At 28.0% G+C, this 22,623-nt stretch overlaps 1 protein-coding gene across 1 annotated transcript; it reads left to right on the forward strand.

The window, feature by feature from the left end:
* The first annotated feature begins 13 nt into the window (after window positions 1-13).
* On the forward strand, window positions 14-21,023 carry LOC107439042 (solute carrier family 53 member 1). Its single transcript, XM_016051508.4, has 15 exons — window positions 14-42; window positions 125-226; window positions 4,163-4,262; window positions 4,924-5,083; window positions 5,177-5,278; window positions 6,225-6,305; window positions 7,777-7,855; window positions 7,945-8,132; window positions 8,813-8,992; window positions 11,175-11,322; window positions 12,243-12,440; window positions 13,608-13,777; window positions 14,795-14,928; window positions 17,089-17,271; window positions 20,280-21,023. Exons 4-15 carry the CDS (start codon window positions 4,970-4,972, stop codon window positions 20,344-20,346), a joined length of 1,644 nt encoding a protein of 547 aa, XP_015906994.4. The 5' UTR covers window positions 14-42; window positions 125-226; window positions 4,163-4,262; window positions 4,924-4,969; the 3' UTR covers window positions 20,347-21,023.
* The last annotated feature ends 1,600 nt before the right edge of the window (window positions 21,024-22,623 follow it).

The following is a 22,623-nucleotide window of genomic DNA, read 5'->3' on the forward strand; positions in this document are numbered from 1 at the left end:
TCGGTGGTTANTCTGGAGTAGAACGTGCTCCATCACCTGAAGGTAATATGAATAATTTTTTTTACTGGTTATTTGCATTATAACTTGTAAACTTTGATTTAAACCATAAGTGTTTCACTTACAGTGGTAGATGAAAGTGATATTGCCAGATATTATGCAAATTTTGATGAAGATTTCTTTCATCATTGTGAAAAAGAGCTTAGAAAAATCAATACCTTCTTTTCTGGTGAGTCATCGAATGAATCATTGTGAATGAATGAGTGATCGAATGAATGAATGAGTTGTTTTTACTCAGTTTTGCTATTTTTTGATATTTTTCTTCCTATTATTCTAGTTATTAAACTTAACTCTTATATTTAAAATCTCTGATGTACATAACATAATTTTATATACTTATACATTGATATACCTAAATTTATTTAAATTGTGTGTTGAATCGCATTTTTTTTATTATTATTATCCAGTTTCATTACATATCTATTGAATCTTTAGTTAATTACTGTTCTTATCATTATTTTTAATTTTACATCACAACAACTTATAAAATGAAACTCTCAAAAAATTACTTGGGTTTTGATTCGCGCAAAAAAAAAATATTTTATCTTTTTTTTTTTTTTAAATATATCTATATAAAATATGTTCAAATTATTATATGCAAACTATATAAAGTCATACTCCAAGACCTTGATCTACTTCTGCAGGAAATTTTGAGTGAAGAGAATTTTTTTTTCTTCAGAAATGTTTAGTAAGTGTATTAGAGAGTATTTTAGACTTGGTTGTGGACATCGACCACCTGGTACATTTCACGCCTATGACGTCATCAAAGATGGTGGTCTCTCAGTCACAGAGCTTATGATATTTATGTTTATACTTGATTAACTTGCATAAAATTTTAGTTAGTATTGTATAATTACTGTTTATAAGTTCAATAACAATGTGTAGGTGTAAAAAATCCATTAACAAATAAATTTGGTGCCAAGCCATTAACAAGTAAATTTGGTGCCAAGCCATTAACAAGTAAATTTGGTGTGGTAGAGCATGTATTAAATAAAATCAGTTTGTGGTTTATCGAAGGTTTGAACATTCTCCTAGAGTCTTTAATAAAACCCAAAGCTTAGACGCAACAGTGTTCAAACAAATTTCGCAAAAATATACCCATTTCATGTACTTCTCAATCCATTATATAATTTGGTGACAAACGAAATGACTTCACAAGATTTAAGAGTGGTGTTGATTTTCATTTTGACCTATTGCTTTCTCCTTGCGAATAGTAATAGTTTAAGAATTCTACTTGGCTGTTATGTTTATCTATTTATGTCAGGGTTTTGGTTTTGGACGTCCTAAACTGGGTAAAACTGTCCTAAACTGTCTTAAAGTGTCCAAAACCTTGAACTTTGGTAAAAGGTAAAAATTCTATAGGTGTAACCATTGTACACATAATAATTACATGTATCAATAAATATTTGATATTTTTTATACAATTTACTATAACTTATTAAAAGAAAATAATATAATATAATAGGAAAAGGTTTATAATTTTTGAAGCTCCACAATTCATTGAACAACAAAAGTGAATACCTAATCCTTTAAATATAAATATGCTTTTAATACTGATAAATAATATTTTTGCATAAGGATAAATATGGCAATATTAAAAAATAATAATTTTTCTTAAAAAAAATACTAAATTTGTTCAAAAATTAACCTTTTATTTTTCACAATATTTTTTTAAAAAAATGTTATAATTTCTGCATCACAGGATGATAAAAAAGACATCTATTTTAAAAAAAAATGTTTTTAAATATAAATATATTAGTTTAAATTGAAAATACAAAATAACTGAAAAATGTATTAACAGTTTTGAAGGGCATAACATCAGTTTCAGTTACTGACACTGGTGATGTATCACCACTATGCAAAAATAATTGAACATGAATGAAATAAAAGTATTCTTGAATAGTAGTACTATAGATAAATAAACCTGTTTATGATGAGCCAAGCACTTAGTCCCTAATATTTTAACCTGTACGGCAAGGCCAAACTTTAATTATGTACTATTGAATGAGAGGACCAATTGAACTTGATTGCTGATTAATCATCATTTGTTTAAATTGAAGAGTCAAACAATATTAATAAAACATTATACTTTTAAAAACAAATATTCTCTAGTATATTTAATTATCAATATGTTATTAGTTCTATGTTTATTTTACCTCTTAAATATTGTTCAGATAAAATTGTGACATAATTTGAGTAAAAGGGTTTTGGACAGGACGGTTTAAACCGTGGATTAATCCATTCTGTCCTAAACCTTGCCAACCCTGATTTATTTTGAACATAATTATTACAAGTTTTTATCTAAGAAACAAATCAAAAGAATTAGCACCTGCTGAGACCAGCCACTGTTACCAGAATTGCAAGATTTTTCTGCACCTACATATTCTTAGACTGTTATTTAATTTATACATAGTAATTAAAGCTTACTAACTCAACTTTTATGCAAGTATGTCAAATATAGACATAAATATCAGCATTTCTGTGGTGGAGCAATTGCCATCTTCGATGATGTTAAAGTTGTAAAATGTACCAGGTTGTCCACCAAAGTACAAAATGCTTTTTAATGTACCTACTTAATATTTCCAAAAAAAAAAAAAAAAANAAAAAAAAAAAAAAAAAAAAAAAAATCTGCATACCCTAACCTTTCCTACAGAAGTGCCTGAGGCTTAAGACTGTAGTATTATTCTTAATCGATAATGAATCCATTAAGCAAGATGATTATAAATTATTTCTTATAAGTTGGATGGCAGCAGTCTGTATGAAAAATAAAACAGCTATGGTGAATAAATATTTGCTAACCTTCTGAATAAGTCTCTCTTGTATTAAAGTGATGAAACAACACTTCAAGACTAATATGAGTGAACAATATTTTTTAATTCAAAAATCTAATTATCATTAAATTAATAATTATAATTATCAATTTAAAATTCCATTTGTGATAACTGGTTTCCTAAGAGCTATTGTTTAGTAAAAAGTAACTTCACTGTTCAAGTCGACGTATAATATATATATTCTTCAGTTATTTCTTGTTTTATATTTTGATTTACTGACCTCCTTCAGATTCAACATGAGCCCTACTGTTTGTGGCTCCACTTTGACCTTGCAGCTTTCAATAGCACTGCTCTGAATAATTGATTCTTCCTCAAAGTCACAACGCTTTGCGGCTCCCCATTAACTAAGTTCATGTCGAAGATTAAATATAAACATGGCACTGCACATGACATGGTGCGTAGCATAAAGACATGGCGCGTAGCATTTTTAAAAAGTGCTTAAAGGTGCTTATTTTTCTTTTTTTAAAAGCCAAAGGTGCTTTTTTTAATCGGGTTTTGTAAAAAGTGCTTAATTTTCCCTTTTCGAAAATGAGATTTTATTTCTTTACCATCTCGATTTTCGGCATGCAATATGCAAACTCGAGGTTTTCACATTTTTCTATTCAATGTTTTTGCAATTCATTCATACACAATTCATTTCGGCATACCGTCTCTCCTCAGCGTATGAAGGCACCAATCATTTTGCTTGTTTGATGAAATACTTGCGGATCCGCTTGTGCATATACTAAGCTGGGTTCAGTTAAATTATTGCACTCTCGTGCGCAACTTTGCAGCATTTTGCAAGATATTTTCAACTTCAGGCTTCATTTTTCCACCTTCTGAAATCAAACCGAAAAATCTCTTCATCTTTTTATGTTGGCTGATATAATCAAGAAACGAGTTCTTTGTCAGAAACTAGCTATTTTATCATGATTGTGTAAAGTCTTAGAAAATTATTTTGTATTTTATTAATGTATATAGTGCTTAGAAATATTTTTTAGTGCTTAAAAAATACTTAAATAGGGCTTATTTTTTGTTGAAAGATTTGGCTATGCACCCTGAAAGAGCAAATTGAAAGAACTATATGATATGCTGGCATTGTTTTGAAATAGAATGTTAGATATGAATGTTAACAAATTATGCATTAAAAATTTTTGTATTTTACATATTATACTTGTTTAGTTTTATCAGCAATTTATATATTTACCTATAACTGTTAATCTATATTATTATTAATTAATGTAAATATTTCAAACTGCTTGGTTTTTAATTAAATTTTTGTCTTAAATCTGTAGAAAAAATTGCTGAAGCAACTCGCAAGTCTGGGAACCTCAAAAGTGAGCTGCACAATGCTACACATAGCGATGAGGTTGTTGCCACTGGAACTGGTAAAAGGTTAGATTATTTTTAGCAAAAAAATAATTTATATTTTTGAAGTTAAATCACTTGTTTTGATTTTTTTTTACTTTACACCTACCTTAATTATCCTTTTATTTCAAAATTTTCAAACAGTTTGTCTTGCTTTTAAATATTATAAATTATATATTTAATAAGCAAAAATTTTTTCCTGTTCTACTATAGAGTTGTTGATAATTATTTGCAAAAGTATAATTTTTAATTAATGTTCATGATTTAATGAAATGATTAAAGCAATGCTTTTCAAAGTTTGAGATTTACAGTATTAAAAGTTATTAAAAAAATGTCCTATTTAAGAAAATGCATTAATTTGATTAATACGAATTAATATTCCTTGAATTTTACTTTAGCTTAATTTCTATACAAAATTATGAAAATATATATTGTTCAAAAAAATTTTTAATAAGAAAGACCATGATTTAAAAAATAATTAATGGGAAAGATTTCTTATTATTTCCATTAGTGAATTTTGGAACATTTAATTGACCAATGTGTTTTTCATTAAAATTATGAATGCTGAAAGCAGCTATTAATCTTAATATTATTTCTATGAAGTCTGTAAAGATGTTTATTGCAAATTGTAGAATTTCTTCGTAGAATCTACATTTTATGTTATTTATATTCAAAATTTCTCTTTCAGATTTGCTGTGAAAAAGGCGTTGAAAAGAAATGTGCAATATCGGAAAATGCATGAGTTACGGCTGGCATTTAGTGAATTTTACCTTAGCTTAATTTTATTACAGAACTATCAAAATTTAAATTTTACTGGCTTTAGAAAAATATTAAAGAAGCATGATAAGGTAATCATTATACTTTTTTTAAATATTTTTTTCATATGAAATTATATTTGTTAATCATCAAAATTCAATATTTGTCTGTGTCTTATTTTCCAGTTGTTAGGAACCGGCAGTGGAGCCAATTGGCGGCAACAATGGGTTGATATTGCTCCTTTTTATGTCAATAAAGATATTGATAAATTGATACATGACACAGAGGTTGGTAAATTTGTTTCAAAATTTCTATGATTTAATATTCTATATTATGCATAAGACATAGTGCCTAGTGTTTTTAAAAAGTGTATAAGGATGCGTATTTTCGATTTTCATTATTTAAAAGCCCTTAAAGGTGCTTTTTTCATTGGGTGTTTTTAAAGAGTGCTTAATTTTTCCTTTTCGAAACTTAGATTTTTTCTTTAACGTGTCTATTTTTGCCATATATTATGCGAAAGCGTGATTTTCGCATTGTTCTATTCAACGTTTTCACAATTCATACAACCTCAATCCATTTCAGTGTACCGTCGGTCCATAGCGTATGAAAGCGCCAATCATGTTACATGTTTGATGAAATTCTTGTGAGTCCATATGTGCAAATATACTGAGCTGGGTTCGGTGAGAATTTTGCACACTCATGTGCAACTCTGTTGCATTTTGCAAGATATCCTCAATTTCAAGCTTCTTTTTCCACCTTCTGATATCGAACTGAAAAATCTCTTGATCATTTTATAATGGCTAATATAATATATCACTATATAATAAGTTCTTTATCAGAAACTGGTTATTTTATCATGACCATGGAAAGTTTAGTTTTTGAAAGTCATTTTGCATTTTGTTAATGTATATAGTGCTTGAAAATAAATTTTGAGTGCTTAAAAAGCACTTAAAAGTTGCTTATTTTTTGTTGAAAGATTTGGCTACGCACCCTGATATACAATTGTGTAATATAGAAATTCATTATATAAATCTTCTACTCTCTAGCATTATTGAACATTATTTGTCTTTTTTTTCTAAATTATCTCATTATTATTACTGCTGGTGCAAATTAGGATTGAAGGTTTTGTTGCAGTAATATATAATTTTTTTATGTATTTATGATGCAATTATATTATAACATATTTTAATGATTTGTTTCTTTTTAGTTTCATCTATTATTTTTATTTTCTAGAATATAGTTACCAGGCATTTAGAGGGTGGTGATCGCCAAAAAGCTATGAAACGTCTCAGAGTTCCTCCTTTAAATGATCAGGTTAGTGTTTTGTTTTATTAACGTTCCCTTTTAAGTGATTGGTTTTTTGTTACATTAGCAGTGTTTGAAAAATATCTTAAGATTTTTTTTTATCACATAGCTCTTTGGAAAATGAGTGAATTTGCATTATAATTATAAAGTTGATGATAATTAAATGTGCTGAACTTCTTTTTACATTGTTTGTCCCAAGTGTAAAGTTTGTGTAAACTGTCCCAAGTTTCTGTAAACTCTTCAATTGATGGGTGGGTGTAGAAAGTACTTTTCCATTTTGGCCGGCACAGGTGATAAAGTAGACTATGCAAAGCCACCAAGTGTAAGTAAATTTAACTGTTTTTTTTTTATAGGTGATAAATATTTTTTTTAAAATAAAGTAAATAAATAAAACTTCCATGTTTACTTGCACTAGTTAAATGAAAAAGTACTATTTAAAATAATTTTTTGACCCACCTACTTACCTGAACGAACTCATATTCTTGTGAAAAAAAATATTCACTACTCCTTTATGGAGAAATTTAGCTGATTATCTTAATAGGTTCAGTAAATAGCTGTGTATTGAAGGTTTTATAGTTCTGTGTACTGGTAAAATATTTAAAACTTGAAAATAGCAAATGATTTTTATTCATTAGAAATTTATAAATAACTAAAATAAATTGTGAATAATAATGAAATTAAAGAATAATAATGAAATTATCGCTTGACCCACCTACTTACCTTAACGAACTCATATTCTTGTAAAAAAAAATATTCAATGCTATTTTATGGAGAAATTTAGCTAATTATCTTAATAGGTTCAGTAAATAGACATGTATTAAGGATTTTTCGGTTCTGTGTATTGATAAAATATGAAAAACTTGAAAATAGCAAATGACCTTTTTTTGTTCGAAACTGATAAATAATTAAAATAAAAACGTGGTATTCACCCTTTTAATTTCAAAGGTAGGCAAAGTAAGGGGATATGTAACCTTCAAAAACATCAGAAGAAATTCTAAATGAATTTAAAAAATTATCTGTTCAACAAAAAAAAAAAATTCTGATGTTGAAAATTGGTTTAATAGGATACTGCCAAATGGCGCCATTTGTTTCGTCTGTGACTCAAGGGTGCAGCATAATGAGGAATAATTTTTAATTTGAAATACAATAGCCATAAAAAAGCTTGTATTGCTTAAAAGGATGATTAAGCTGTTAAAAATTTCCATTAAATAGTTGAGAGTGGAATGTTTTATTTAAAATAAGTGCAGATTATTATTCTTAGATAAGGGAAATAGTTAAAGTAAAAAGAATTGATAGTGTAATTTTGGTCTAACGCTGGTGTTTAAATTTGTAATGGCTTTCCTATTTATTACATTATGTGTTCATTTCTGAAAAAAGTTGCCTTATTACCTGAAAATGCTGAATTTACCATATATTTTGTACATATTTGCAGCGAACTTTAATAAAACTTAACCTACTCAGTATTTCTTTTAACTTTTAGCAATCTCCTTGGGTGACATTTAAAGTTGGACTTTTCTCTGGTGCCTTTGTTATTCTTGTATGTGCTGTCATTATCTCAGGTTTGTCATTATATTTGCATTTCCCTTATTAAGTCTTTGATTGTATTAAACCTAGCATAAATGTTTTTAAATCCTTCTGTTTATTGCAGCCGTGTTCACTCATACTCCTGACAATTGGCGCATTGCTGTCCGACTTTACCGAGGCAGCCTCCTAATCATTTTGTTTATGTTCCTCATTGGAATAAATGTGTATGGCTGGCGTACTTCAGGTGTCAATCATGTGTTAATATTCGAATTAGATCCTAGAAATCATCTCTCCGAGCAGCATTTAATGGAAGTAAGTAGCAACATCATTGCCATTCTGCCATTGCAAATTAGGAGATTAAATTAATATCACTACACCATGTTTCATATCTTGCTTAAGCTTTTAATGGATTTTTTGTCAAAAGTTTCAATTCATAACATAACTGAATAATTTATAATGAAGGAACTTGATTACTCGTTGCTGGTTCTTTGTTAAACCCAATATTTGTCCCAAAATGTGTCTGTATTCATTTTTGTTTTGGGAACAAAGCTCATTAAACCTAGCATAACAAATTTCTATATAGTTTATTCATTTTCACTAATTTAAGTTAAATTTATTAAAACAATATTGAAGCTACTAACAACTTATGTCCATTACTTATACTTAATTTAAAAACTGTTAATTAGACTAACTCTATTGTTGATAAAAACATGTTAAGTGTCTATAAAGAACTTTTTTTGCTTTGTTCACTCTTTTGTAACATTTTTTAGGGCTTTTATAATTTTAGATGTTTGCAAAGTTTCCTTTACTCTATAATACTTTAATTTAATTCTATTCTATTTATGCTTCGATTAGTAATGTTAAAAAAATGGATTGAAAACTGCTATAATCTTGGAAAACCATTGAAACCATATACCATTTGAAGAAAAATATTTGATTTATACAGAATTTTATGCTAAGTGTTGACATAGTTCATTTCTGTTTTTTAATAGATAGCTGCTATTTCAAGTGTCATGTGGGCCTTGAGTGTGCTAGCATTCCTATTCAGTGAAGCATTATCAATACCTGCATATGCCAATCCTTTATTATTAGTTGTAGTTCTATTGGCATTTTTGTTTAATCCAACCAGAACTCTTCGTCATCATGCAAGATTTTGGTTGCTGAGAGTGCTGGTAAGTTTTTTATATGCATTTTTAACTTATAAGTTTTTACAATTAAAATGTTCTAATTATGGTAGTCACTAAAAATGTATAAAATTTACCTATGGTAATTTTTGTGTGTGCTATTTTTTGTGTTATTTTGTTATGATTATTAATTTGGCTCTAAAACAATCGTTTATTAATTGCTTAGAGTCGAAATTGAAAGCCTTGTTTAGTCATTTACTGCCACCTTCCTCTTTGAATTTATTTTGCCTCTTGTTTGATTATCTGTCTTATAATTTGCCTTTTTTTTAAACATCATTCACATTCAAGTGAAAGAAGACCAATTGCTTAAAATATTCAAAATCCTGGAAAGCACTTTGTTTACAATAGTTAAAAATCATGATGTAATTCTGAAGGCAGGAGAACAAGGTGTACCAATCTCATGTTATTATTCTGGTGGGAAAAAAAGAAAATTTCAAAATCTAGAAAAGATGTTGAATGACTTTCTGAAAATTATTTTATCAATTCAATATATTTACCCTGTTTTTTTATTAGGCTGCAGTTGGATCTACTTGATATTATGAGCATGGAAATTTCGAATCATGGATTTCATTAATCACTTTTCATCCTCCCCGTTACCATCATAAATCCGTTTTTTAATCTTTTTTGTTCTTTTACGGTTAATTCATTTGATTTTCTTGTAAGTTATACATTTATCTATTTTAGGCCAAGCATAGAAATTTTATAAAATTTAATATTTTCATTGAAATATGCATAAATTATGTTCGCTATGACAAAAAAAAGTTTTGTTCATTAAAAATAATTTAAGAAATAAAATGGTGCGTATATGCCCCACATTACCCAAATCAATAGACAAATCATTTAGTTGAACGCTAGTTTTTTTTATGAAATTTTATTTATTTTATTTAAAGAATTTGCATCTTTAATCTATCATAAAACCATGTGATTTATCTGTAATGGAATCATTATACATTTTCAGGACAAGACAGATACAAATTCAAGTTGTGAAATTAGAGTAATTTAAAAATTTATCAACAGAAAGTGTTTACTCCAATTGAATTACTAATATTTTATCGATTTCTTTAGAACCCTTATCAATAGCAGAAAAATAAAATTTGTGAAAAATATATATAACAAAGTTAATTAAAAAAGTACTTATTGAAATGGTGCATTTGCACACTTTTGGCTGGAAATGGGTTAAAGGCCTGCAAACAAGTCAGAAAATATTTTTATGTCTTCGAGTTTTATGTTTGAAAATCAACATTCCAAAATGCCTTGAAAAACACTTGTTCACATGCAACAAATTGTTAAGTAATATTCTTCCATTCCTATTGCTAATTCTATTTAATATTGTTATTAATTATTATTATAACATAATATTAATTATATATTTAATATTATTGTAATATTATTCTATTATTATTATTAATTCTTTCTATTATTATATTCTTCCTATATAGTTAAATGCAACTTTTGTTATCTATAATGATTCAATATAGTAAACAAAATAGTTTCATAAACATCTGATCTATTACATGGTGCGTAGCATTTTTTAAAAGCCCGATAAGGTGTTTTTTTTATTGGGTGTTTTTAAAAAGTGCTTAATTTTCCCTTTTCGAAAATGAGATTATTTTCTTTATCGTGTTGATTTACGCCACAGATTATGAAAAAGCCTGCTTTTCCCATTGTTCTATCAACATTTTCACAATTCATTCAACCACATTCTATTTCGGTGTACTGTCGCCCCATAGAGTATGAAAGCGCAAATCATTTTATGAATTACTTGCGAATCTGCATATGCGTCTACTGAGTTGGGTTCAGTGAGATTATTGCACTCTCATGTGCATTTTGTAAGATATTTTCAATTCTAGGCTTCATTTTCCACTTTCTGATATCGAGCAGAAAAATATCTTGATCATTTTATAATGGCTAATGTAATCAAGAAAAGAAGAAGCTAGAAGCTTTGTCAGAAACTAGTTGTTTTTTATGATCATGCAAAGTCTTTGAAAATTATTTTTCATTTTCTTAATGCATATGGTGCTTAAAAATATTTTTTGAGTGCTTAAAAGGTGCTTATTTTTTGTTGAAAGATTTGGCTATGCACCCTGTATTATAAATTACTATAAAACAATTTTATATTATTATTAACCATTGATACTAAACATATTCCTGTCATTGAACTTTTTTGCAGGGGCGAATCGTAGCTGCTCCTTTTTTTCATGTGGGATTTGCAGATTTCTGGCTGGCAGACCAACTGAACAGTCTTGTTCCTGTATTAGTAGATTTCCAGTATTTTGTATGTTTTTATGTCACAAGTGTGAACTGGGAAGTAAATACAGGTAGATATTTACAATTTACTTGTCATTAAAATAATCTTTAACTTTTCTGATGATTTATAAAAATCAGTTAGTGATATTTTAATAATAAATTTATGTTGTCTTCCTAGTGTTCCTATAATGATTTTAAAAAGTGTTTAATTGAAACTATGATTCAATAAATTTCTTTGACTATAAAATCTTCAATAGAAAATGGTATTAATTGATGGAAATTAATTAATGTAATTAAATGATTTACAGAAAATATGGTGGCTTTTCCAGCAATTTTCCACCAAATTATTATATTTTTCATGTAATCGTTATCATTAGTTGTAACATGTTTCCATTAACGGAGCTTATGTTCTGGAATCAGGTTAACAAATAACTTAAGAGATATCTTGAAAATCATGTCATTGAAAAAAAGTAAACCTTTTAAATCGCAAAGCAAAACTGACATACAAAGTAGTGACTTAAGTTCGCTTTAAAAATCATATGGATTTAACGACCAATTTAATTCGAGCTAGTGAGCTGTTTCGTGTTATTAAGTGTTTATTTTATTGTAATTAAATATATCTTAAAAATTAATTAATATACATGGATTATAAAACAAAAATATATGTTATGTATTACAATATTTTATATGTTTGATTTCATGAAACATAAACTATTTTTATGTATTAGTCAAAACAATTATTTACGTTTAATTTAGAACTAATTTTCATGGCATTGCATTTAGTTGTAAATAACAATAAACTTTTGATTTACTGTATTAAAGCCAATACTGCATCCAATGTGGAAATAAATATATTAAATTTGCATTACATAAAAATCACTATGCATAATTGTCATAGATGCATATTTAAATTATAAGATGTGATAATCATTTTCGACTTACATTTATTTCAGAGGATATTTGATGTTTTTAAGCTTAATTTTCCTTTCAGATTCCAATAAATGTGTGGATGATGTTGGATTAATATCAAGGCCTATTGTAGCTTGCTTACCAGCATGGTTTCGTTTTGCACAATGCCTCCGCCGTTACAGAGATACCAGAGAAGCTTTTCCTCACCTCGTAAATGCTGGAAAATACTCTACTACATTTTTTAATGTTGCATTTTCGTCTCTATATGTACTTACAAAGGGTGAGTGTATCAATATTTAGCTATAACTTCAAAAGTCATTGTCTCAAGAACATGTTTTTAAAGTTGATCATAAAAATTTCTATTCATTCAATTTATCTGATTTTTGTTCCTCTGTGTTCAGTAATAAAGTCAAACCTGTTAATCTCAAATCCCACGGGAAAGGCGAAAAATTTGAGATAAAGAGGTTTCAAGTTATACAGGTACTTTAAAAAATTAAATTTATTTAAGAAATTCGATTAAAGGTGCTTTAATTGTTTTTAATAGAAAAATACAGGCGTTTCTGCAAATTAATTATACCAAATCTATTTATTTACATAAAATTTTTTTAACATACCTTTAACACTGAAAATTATCTTTTTTAAAATTTTTGGCATCTAACCTTCTTTTCTTGTTATGTTGTTTGGGTATTTGTGCTTGATTGTAAGAAATATTAGAAACAGGGTTTTTTTCAGAAAAAAAAAAAAATTCCAGATAGACATGGAAAATACAATGATTTTAGATAGTAAATGAAAGGAAGTTTAGAAATTTTGAGATGTAGAGCTTTTCGAGATAAAAAGGTTTGAGATTAACAGGTTCAACTGTATCTTAGTCAACCCCTTAATGATCGGTTAATTTTCAAAAAAGCGGTCATAAATTTTTTCTATACACGTATTTGATTAGTGCTGACATCTAGTTTAAAATAAACTAACTATCTACAATTACCTTAAAAATATCCTGGTACTGCCATCTGGTGTGTGAAATGTTTTCCGGGCAAAAGAAATGAATTAGTTTTATTCTTATTGGTGCGTTACTCCTGAACACTCCAGCCTGGGAATATCACGAGAGCGAGAAGGAAGGGGTTAATTAATATTTAATGGTTCAGTTTTCCCTTTTTGGATTAAATTCTAATTTGCACTTTCAAACAAAAATTTAGAGAGAAAGATACTTGCTTGAAGTTACATGGTAGCTATTTTGTTAATATTTTTTTCTTATTAAAGTATTAAGTACTAGTTTTTATTATTATTAATCATATCTTGTTGGAACTATAGGTTTATTTGGCATTAGAAGTTGTCAACCTTCCTAAATAGAAGGCCCATGATGACAATGAATGGAGATTCACTTACGATAGTGCTTATTTTTATATATTATCAACTTGCTTCTACATCATTGTTTTTTTCTTTCTCATAGATGACTATGGCTCCACATGGGAAAATCCTTTCTTCTACCTCTGGATTGTATTTGGTTTCATTAGTTCCATTTATACATACATATGGGACATTAAAATGGATTGGGGATTGTTTGATTCTAATACTGGAGAAAATCCTTTTTTAAGAGAAGAAATAGTTTACTCATCTCCAGTGAGTATTTTGATAGTATTTTGAGAGTCAATAAAAGTTGTCATGTTGAAATATATTGATCAACTAATGAAATGATATGCAAAAGTTCAACAATTCTAATGTTATCTACATATGGTATTTTATTTTGTCATTATAACTTCAAAATATCGCACTTTTCAATTGCTAATCAACAACATTTGTCAGCAAATTAGTATTAAAAAAACGTCTTAAGTTGTGTCCTCGCAAAATTTATATTAAAATCCATAAATATAGTTTGACAAATTTTGAATGGAGAGCAAATGTATGAATCAATTGAAGTTTGAAAGTTGAATTTTGTCTTGAAGAAAAGCTTATAAATATGCATATTTCATTTTTGGTATGTCTTCCTTAAAACGAGTTGTTATAAGCTTTTCAAATTTAGTTTACACATTTTTTAAATATTTATTGAATTTTGATGATTGAATACAGAAAAAAAAATTTAAATGAATAACCATATTAAGATGTTGATATTTAAAAAAAAACAAAAAATTAGGAAGGGAAGAATTTTCTTCAATTAGTGTTTTTAAAGAAATAATTAAGATATATTGCATTTTTACTCTTAATATTTTATACCTATGTGCATTGTACTTTAAGTATTTAGCTTATGTTTTTCTAGTATTAAAAATATTTTTATAGAAGCATAAATGTATATCTTTTATCTAAAATATATTGTTTAGTTTCATTTAAAATATATTTTTAAAAAAATATAAATTATATATTTCGGACTTTTAATTTTAATAAATTTATAAACATTATGTTTAAAGGTAAATTCATTTACAAATATATTGGTAATTTTAGTAAAGTATAATAAATTTTCAACCTGATGTCTAATTTAGAAAAAAAAAAAAAGAAAGAAAGATTTAGAATATTGTTATGTTGTTTAAAAAAATTTATTTTTATGGTTATTTTATTTTTGAAAAATTACAAATGTGTATTATAATATAATGTGTATATTTTAAATGTATTATTTGAAAATTTAGATTATTTTTCTTTTTGTAGAACTACTATTATTTTGCTGTCATAGAAGACTTAATTTTGAGATTTGGTTGGACATTATCTGTTTCTTTGACTGAGATGGGTCTCATACATGTTGATATCATGTCAACTGTACTAGCACCTTTAGAAGTGTTCAGGTATAAATGCAAATTTCATTATACAAGTTATTTTACATGAGAAGATCATAATATATTTTTTTTATTATATTAGTGAGGCTGAATTTTCCAGCTGTATTATTAAATTGTTATTTAACAATAATTTAAAGCAGTTATTTCTCAGGGTTACAAACTAACAATTATCTCAAGCATAATTGTTAGCTTGTAATCTTTAAAATTTGACTAACCTAATCAGATTGTGACCTTAAGAAACAAATTGTTTCTTAAAATTTGTCTGACAATCATTTCAAGGAATTGTTTTTTAATGTTAATATCCCATACTCATCTCAAACTATTATTTCTAAATCTTCAAGGATTTGAGTGTTGCTAATTGTTATACTTCGTAAGTTTCCCAATTATAGTGTCTCACACTCAGAAAATAAGTTCCCTATGAGTTTTTACCTTACAACATTAAAATCATTCTATAAGGAATGGACTAACAGCTTAGGATTTATAATAATTTCTTAGAATTAAAAGATTGCAGTGCAAGCTTGAATTTAAGAGACTCTTAAAAGTGTCATTATATTATTATTTATAGAATCATATTTTGAAGTTTTAAAAGTTTAATAATGGCCTAATTTTTTTTTTATCCATTTGCCTTGCCCGCCCCCTAAAAAGTTGATGCATCACTGCTTTTGAGTAAATGTTACTGTCAATGTATTAAATGCCTAGGCATTCTATAGAACAAGAAATGTTATTTAGGCAAATTATGAAATATGAGAATTGTTATATGTTTCAGTCATTTATAGAATGCATGTTGGATTTTTAATGAGAAGTGCTTTTATAATTCAACTGTAAATGTGTTTACTCAATTATGAAATATGAAAATCTTAATATATTTATTATTTAATACATTTATAGAATGTTTGTCAGGTTTCCTGATTCATTTTATCGAATGCTTTGGCAAGATATGAAACAATTGGTTTATATTTTTCCAGTAAATTTTCGACTCTTTGTATTCTATAAAATGCTGAATACCAAAATCATATGTAATGGATGAAATTATAAAATGTATTAAAATTACCCTATAATTCCCACTAATTCCTCCAGTATGTCCTAAGGAACAAGACCTAGCCAGCAATATCATTATTTAATTGGAAAGAAGTCATATTTCCTATACTTTATAAATTAATTATTTTAAGGCCATTTTGATTCTTTTGCCTCTGCTCTGGTAATGAATTTTGAATAGGCTTATTTGCCCACTAGCTAGCTCATCCACTAACGCAACATACTGTTAGTTTCGAAAAAACTCACTTTTTTTGTTTTTCAACACTACTTTCTGGCAATCACAAAATGAGCTCTCATTTAGATACGGGGCTTATCTTCTGATTGCCAGACAGTAGCAAGTAACCATCGATTATAGAAGGAATCACATGGCTGGCCTACTACATGTGGCCACATTAGTAAATCACGTATAGTTCGTTCACCAGAAGTTAGCACTTGGCTCCACCTCTCCGGACAAAGAGTTTATTTCAGCGCAGGAAATAAGAGTAGAAACGTCTCCGCTCTTGAAATTAAGACAACCCTTAATGCGTGCCAAATGCAAACAGTGAATTCTTTTTCAGCAACTTACTTCCCTTTATCATCTGCTATTATACCTTTCGTTACTCTGGCTAATTAAATACATTGCAGCAAAATGTTTCAAAAAGGACAAGCTATTTACTCCAAAGAGAGAAATATCAAACTTATGAAATATTTAATGTTTAAAAAAAAATGCACATAAAGATTGTGAAATAAATATTTTTGTCATACAATTGCCAAACAGCAACCTTTTTCGAGATTGTTCACATCCTTCTCCCAAAAATAGCGAAATAGTATCGTCGGGTGCCACGTGATTAAGGAGGAGCCAAGTATCAACTCCCGGTAAATGAATTATATTAGGCCTACTACATGTGGTGGCATTAGTGAATTACATGGCAGGCCTACTACATCTGGCCACATTGGTAGATCACATTGTAGGCCAACTTGCTGAGGTCGCATTAGTGATGGTTGCAATTCAGTTTTGTTCTATGTTTTCATTGTATTGCATTTACACGCACATGTTAAAGATCCTTGTTTAGAAAGGAAAGTGATTAAATTTTGTGTATGATTTTATAAAATAAAAAAAAGACTATGTATATTAATGAGGTCATTGCAATGTAGGAGATTTGTATGGAACTTTTTCCGTCTGGAAAATGAGCACCTCAATAACTGTGGTAAATTTCGAGCAGTGCGTGACATATCTGTCGCGCCCCTCGATTCGAGTGACCAAACTTTGTTGATTTGCATGATGGATGAACCAGATGGTGTCATTAACAGAAGGAAAAAGGAGAGGAAGTATCCAAAGTAAGTATATTGAACCTTTAAAAGTTAGAGTTAATTTTTTTTTCAGTTCAGAAGAGGTATTATTATCACCAGAAAAAGAATTGCCATTTAGTATAACTTTTTCCTCAAATTTTTTTGTCATGGTCTTGCTCAGACACTAAATTAGATTGCGTTAGAAGGTTAAGCAATAGGCAATTCCATTCAAGATTATTTGTAAGAACTTGCATGGAATTTCATCTAATTTTAGATTTCGATAGCTTTTACACATTTTGTGTTTTCTCAAAATTTTACAATTCTTTTTATTATTTTCCTAAATTAAAAAGTCTTTCGTAAAGGTTTTTTTAATTCATTTTTGAGTTAATTTTGTGTAATTATTTTATTAAATATTACAGAGAAAGCATTTATGTTTTAATTGGTGGCTTCCTGATATGAAATTGCATTGAGACACAAAATTCTGAAATCAGGACTTGCTCATTTATGTTTTAGTGGGTATATGTACGACACAAAATTCAGAAATCTGTTTTCTCAGAATCTGAATTTTTTCAGAATCCTGATTAATCAGGACTTGGGCCTTTATGTTTCAATGGATGACTCTCTGATATGAAAAAGCATTGAGACACAAAATTCGGAGCTTAGTTTGTAATGTAGCCTTGTATTTCGAAGTGTCCCAAAATGTGTACATGAGTTAATTTTGTAATATAACACAGCTTCTTAATTAAAAATTGGGATTTTTTTATCGATTCCTGAAGTATAGGGTAATTTATAAAATTGTCTATCTGGTAAATGGCTTCCATGGTTTTGCTGGTACATGGCTAATTTTTTTTTAAATTTTCAATGACAGTTTTTGGATTAATGCAGCTGAATTTCATTTATACAGTGCTCAATTTCTTCTTTAAAGGAATGGGGGATTGTGGGATTATTGATGTAAAAATTAGTTGAAAAAGCTGCGGTGAATTTGGGCACCAAATTCTAGTCACTAAAATGAGAAATTGTGTAGTCAGGAAATAATACAACACTCCTCAAGTTATTGCTCATCACATAAAATATATTATTCTTTTATTTAGTATTCCGTAATCATAAACTATAAGTTGTGTTTTTATTGTGCTAATGATGCAAAATTCAAATTATAGAACACTCTGTGTAGAGCAAAATTCCAAAGAGCATAAAATCTGAATAATTGCAATTATTCAGATTTTATGTTATCTTGTCTAATCCTGATTAGTCCAGATAATTGGTGCTCTACTGTAGAAGCTTTAATGATTGGCCTTTTTTTGGCTGAACTCTGATAATAAATCTTCTTTAAAAAAGTTCAATAGCAATTGTTGACTTATTAACCAAAGAAAAATTAATTTTTTAAAAAATATTTAATGTGAAAAATGAAATTTTTTTATCTCTTCTCTTTATCAATAATTGTCTTGTGTCAGATGATTGAATTGGTAGGTCAAGAGTGGCATCTAATCTAGTTTCGAATTTCTTTTTCATTGCATGCATTAAAAATGAATAAAATTAGCTGAATTGCAGTTCAGAAGTAAACTACTTGAAAACATTGAAACGGTTATCATATTTGTGTATTGTCGAATTTAGCTATTTTTAAATCATATATTAGATCATAAAATATTTATGTCTATCCTATGCATAATTAATTCAATATATTGTTATTAGATAATAGGCATACTTTTTATTTAAAAAAAATGGGTTGCTATTTCTTATTTCGTTGGCATATTACTCAAATAATGCAGGGTGCGTAGTATTTTTAAAAAGTGCTTAAGGGTGCTTATTTTTGATTTACGTTTTTTAAAACCCCTTAAAGATGCATTTTTTGCTTGTAAGAATGCAGAAGTAAAAAGTGCTTAATTTTCTTTCTTTTAAAAAGAGACTTTTTCTTTGCCTTGTGGATTGTCGTTCTAAATTACAAAAAATGCATGATTTTCACAATTTTCTCAGCAATATTTATCAGAAACTAGTTGTTTTATCATGATTATGTAAATTTTTTAAGAATGTTTTTGAAGTTTATTGATTTTATCTTTACAAATTAAGAACTTTAAACGGTAAGAATTTTTTTTTTATTACTGCACAGAATCCTAATTATTATTATAACTTTTTTTTTTTGAAAGTGATTAAAAATATTTTTTGAGTGCTTAAAAATGACTTAAAAGGTGCTTATTTTTGTTGAAAAATCTGACTTAGCACCCTCTAATATTTAAAAAAGCAACCAAAATTAAAGGAATAATGAACTATTGTTTGGATATAAATGTAATTAAATAAGTGGTTTAAAAAAATTCGAATTCTTGAAACTCCTATGACCTAGACATGGTGCGTAGCATTTTTAAAAAGTGCTTATTTTCGATTTTAGTTTTTTAAAAGCCCCTCAAGGTGCTTTTTTCATGGGATGTTTTTAAAAAGTTTTTAATTTGCCCTTTTTGAAAATGAGATTTTTTTTCTTTATGTCGATTTTCGCTGCTTATTATGCAAAAGCGTGGTTGTCACATTGTTCTATTTAACGTTTTCCCAATTCGTTCAACCACAATCCATTTCGCCGTACCGTCGGTCCGCAGCATATGAAAGCGCCAATCTTGTTACATGTTTGATGAAACACCTGCAAGTCCGCATGTGCATCTACTGAGCTTCAGTGATATTCCTGCACTCTCATGAGCAATTCTGCTGCATCTTGCAAGATATTCTCAATTTCAGGCTTCATTTTCCACCCTCTAAAATTGAACCGCAAAATCTCTCTATCTTTTTATGGTGGATAATATAATTAAGAAAATAGTTTTTTGTCAGAAACTACTTATTTTATCATGATCGTGTAAAGTCTTTGAAAATTATTTTGCATTTTGTAATGCATATAGTGTTAAAAAATATTTTTTGAGTGCTTAAAAAGCACTTAAAAGGTGCTTATTTTTTGTTGAGAGATTTGGCTACGCACCCTGCTAGAACCCTCTTTGGAAACAGTTGCTTTAGTGTATTTATTTTAGTTAATACAAATATTTATTTATTTCATACTAATTTTGCTGATATTTTTTATTTAGCCGAAGGAAAAAGTCGGACACTAGAGTATTAATAGACGAGATTGAAACCGATGATCCAGATATGTAAATACTTCCTACGGATGAATGCAATTATTTTTTCATGTATGCAAGAATGCTTTCATTTCTGTGCAAGAAGAAATGCAGCTTGTATCCAAAGATATATTTTATACTTTTGGTCACTAGGTAGTTTTCAGTTCTGCAGCACATATAGGTAAATTAGTGGAATAGGTAGTCTTTATTCAATGGTATTAAAATTGAAATGTACTACACAGGTTATTTCTAAAAATATTTGTATACTCATCAGACTTATTAATCAAGGTCCATGTAATTTTAGTAGGTGATATTTCACCAATCAAATTTTATATTATATTTTCTGTCACATTATTATTGTTTCAGTATTAAATTTTTTTTTGCAACAAATATTTTTGTGCCTTTTGAACAATGCAGATAAAAGAGTTAACATTTCTGTTTTAACAGTTTGGTCTTAAATTTTGAAGGAAGTTGTGTAGTATGTATTGTTTTGTTTGTCATTTTTTTTTACCAGGGTGATATTTAAGTTTCGTTTGGGGTTAATAATTAAAGGCCAGGCTGCCACTGAAAATGTGTTTGTTCATAGAAATATATATCATCAATTTTATTATTCTATATACGGAATTGACTGAGTAGCTATAGGTTACTGTATAAGAATTTCATAATTATGCCAAAGTTTTTTCAAAGTCATTAAAAGTTAATAGAAATCTATTTTTAGTAATATGTTTTTTGGAAATTTGTTTTCTGAGATTAAGAATGAGGGAAAGAATTTTTTTTTTTTCAATATGATTTATAATAATTAGCTTTAAGGGAGAACACCTTGTTCAAATTTCCTCTCTCTGTATATATATATATAGTTGTGTCCTCGCAAAATTTATATTAAAATCCATAAATATAGTTTGACAAATTTTGAATGGAGAGCAAATGTATGAATCAATTGAAGTTTGAAAGTTGAATTTTGTCTTGAAGAAAAGCTTATAAATATGCATATTTCATTTTTGGTATGTCTTCCTTAAAACGAGTTGTTATAAGCTTTTCAAATTTAGTTTACACATTTTTTAAATATTTATTGAATTTTGATGATTGAATACAGAAAAAAAAATTTAAATGAATAACCATATTAAGATGTTGATATTTAAAAAAAAACAAAAAATTAGGAAGGGAAGAATTTTCTTCAATTAGTGTTTTTAAAGAAATAATTAAGATATATTGCATTTTTACTCTTAATATTTTATACCTATGTGCATTGTACTTTAAGTATTTAGCTTATGTTTTTCTAGTATTAAAAATATTTTTATAGAAGCATAAATGTATATCTTTTATCTAAAATATATTGTTTAGTTTCATTTAAAATATATTTTTAAAAAAATATAAATTATATATTTCGGACTTTTAATTTTAATAAATTTATAAACATTATGTTTAAAGGTANGTGTCACCCGTTTTTCTGACGAAGCTCTCTCCCTCCTACAATACCCCTTCACCCATTTCTACTGCTCTAATTTCCCCTAAAAGTGGCTTTTTTTCTCAGAAAGAACGAAAGAATATTACATACAAAAGAGATAAAAAAGAAACATTTTGTTATCTCACATTTAGGCTCGATGGGGAGTCGTTTTCCAACGATGGAAAAATCGGAATAGAACTATCAACTATTAAAAGAGGAAAAATTATCGTTGTAGACATGTTTAACTGAAAAGTGGTTATCGCTATAAACAGGTTAAAAATACATTGAGTAAATAGGAATTTCACCGGGACCTCAAGGAAATATCGCTATAGACAGGTTTATCGTTACAGACAGTATCGTTATACGCAGGTTTCACTGTAGTAACAAAAAAAGTGTTGACTTATATTTTTGGTTACTCTTCGTCTTGCGTACAAAAAATATAGGGATAGCCTTTATTTAGGGATGGGAAACTGAGATAGTAGAAGCAAACCAGAAAAAGTGCTTATGGCTACATTCCACTTAATAAATGGTTTTAAAAATCGGTTTATGTATTTTATGTAGAAATTTCAAAATTACCCAAAAATAAAGAAAAAAAAATCAGTTGAAGACAGAAAAAAGTTCATAATATCCAATTTCCTCTCTTTTGGTTCAATATTTGCACAAAAAAATATTATATGTGTATAGCAAGGCATGGGGGCAAACATTTTGTTTACTATATCCGGGAGTTCACTATAAGCCATGTTCACTAAAGCTGGGTTTAACTGTATATATATATTAACATATATCAAATCTCATTGAACTGTATTTATATCCAAGAATATTTTCTGTAAAGCATGATCTGAAACTCACGTAACTGACAATTACAGTTTA

This window comes from Parasteatoda tepidariorum, chromosome 1 (assembly GCF_043381705.1).
Source record: "Parasteatoda tepidariorum isolate YZ-2023 chromosome 1, CAS_Ptep_4.0, whole genome shotgun sequence".
NCBI classification, from domain to species: Eukaryota; Metazoa; Arthropoda; class Arachnida; order Araneae; family Theridiidae; genus Parasteatoda; species Parasteatoda tepidariorum.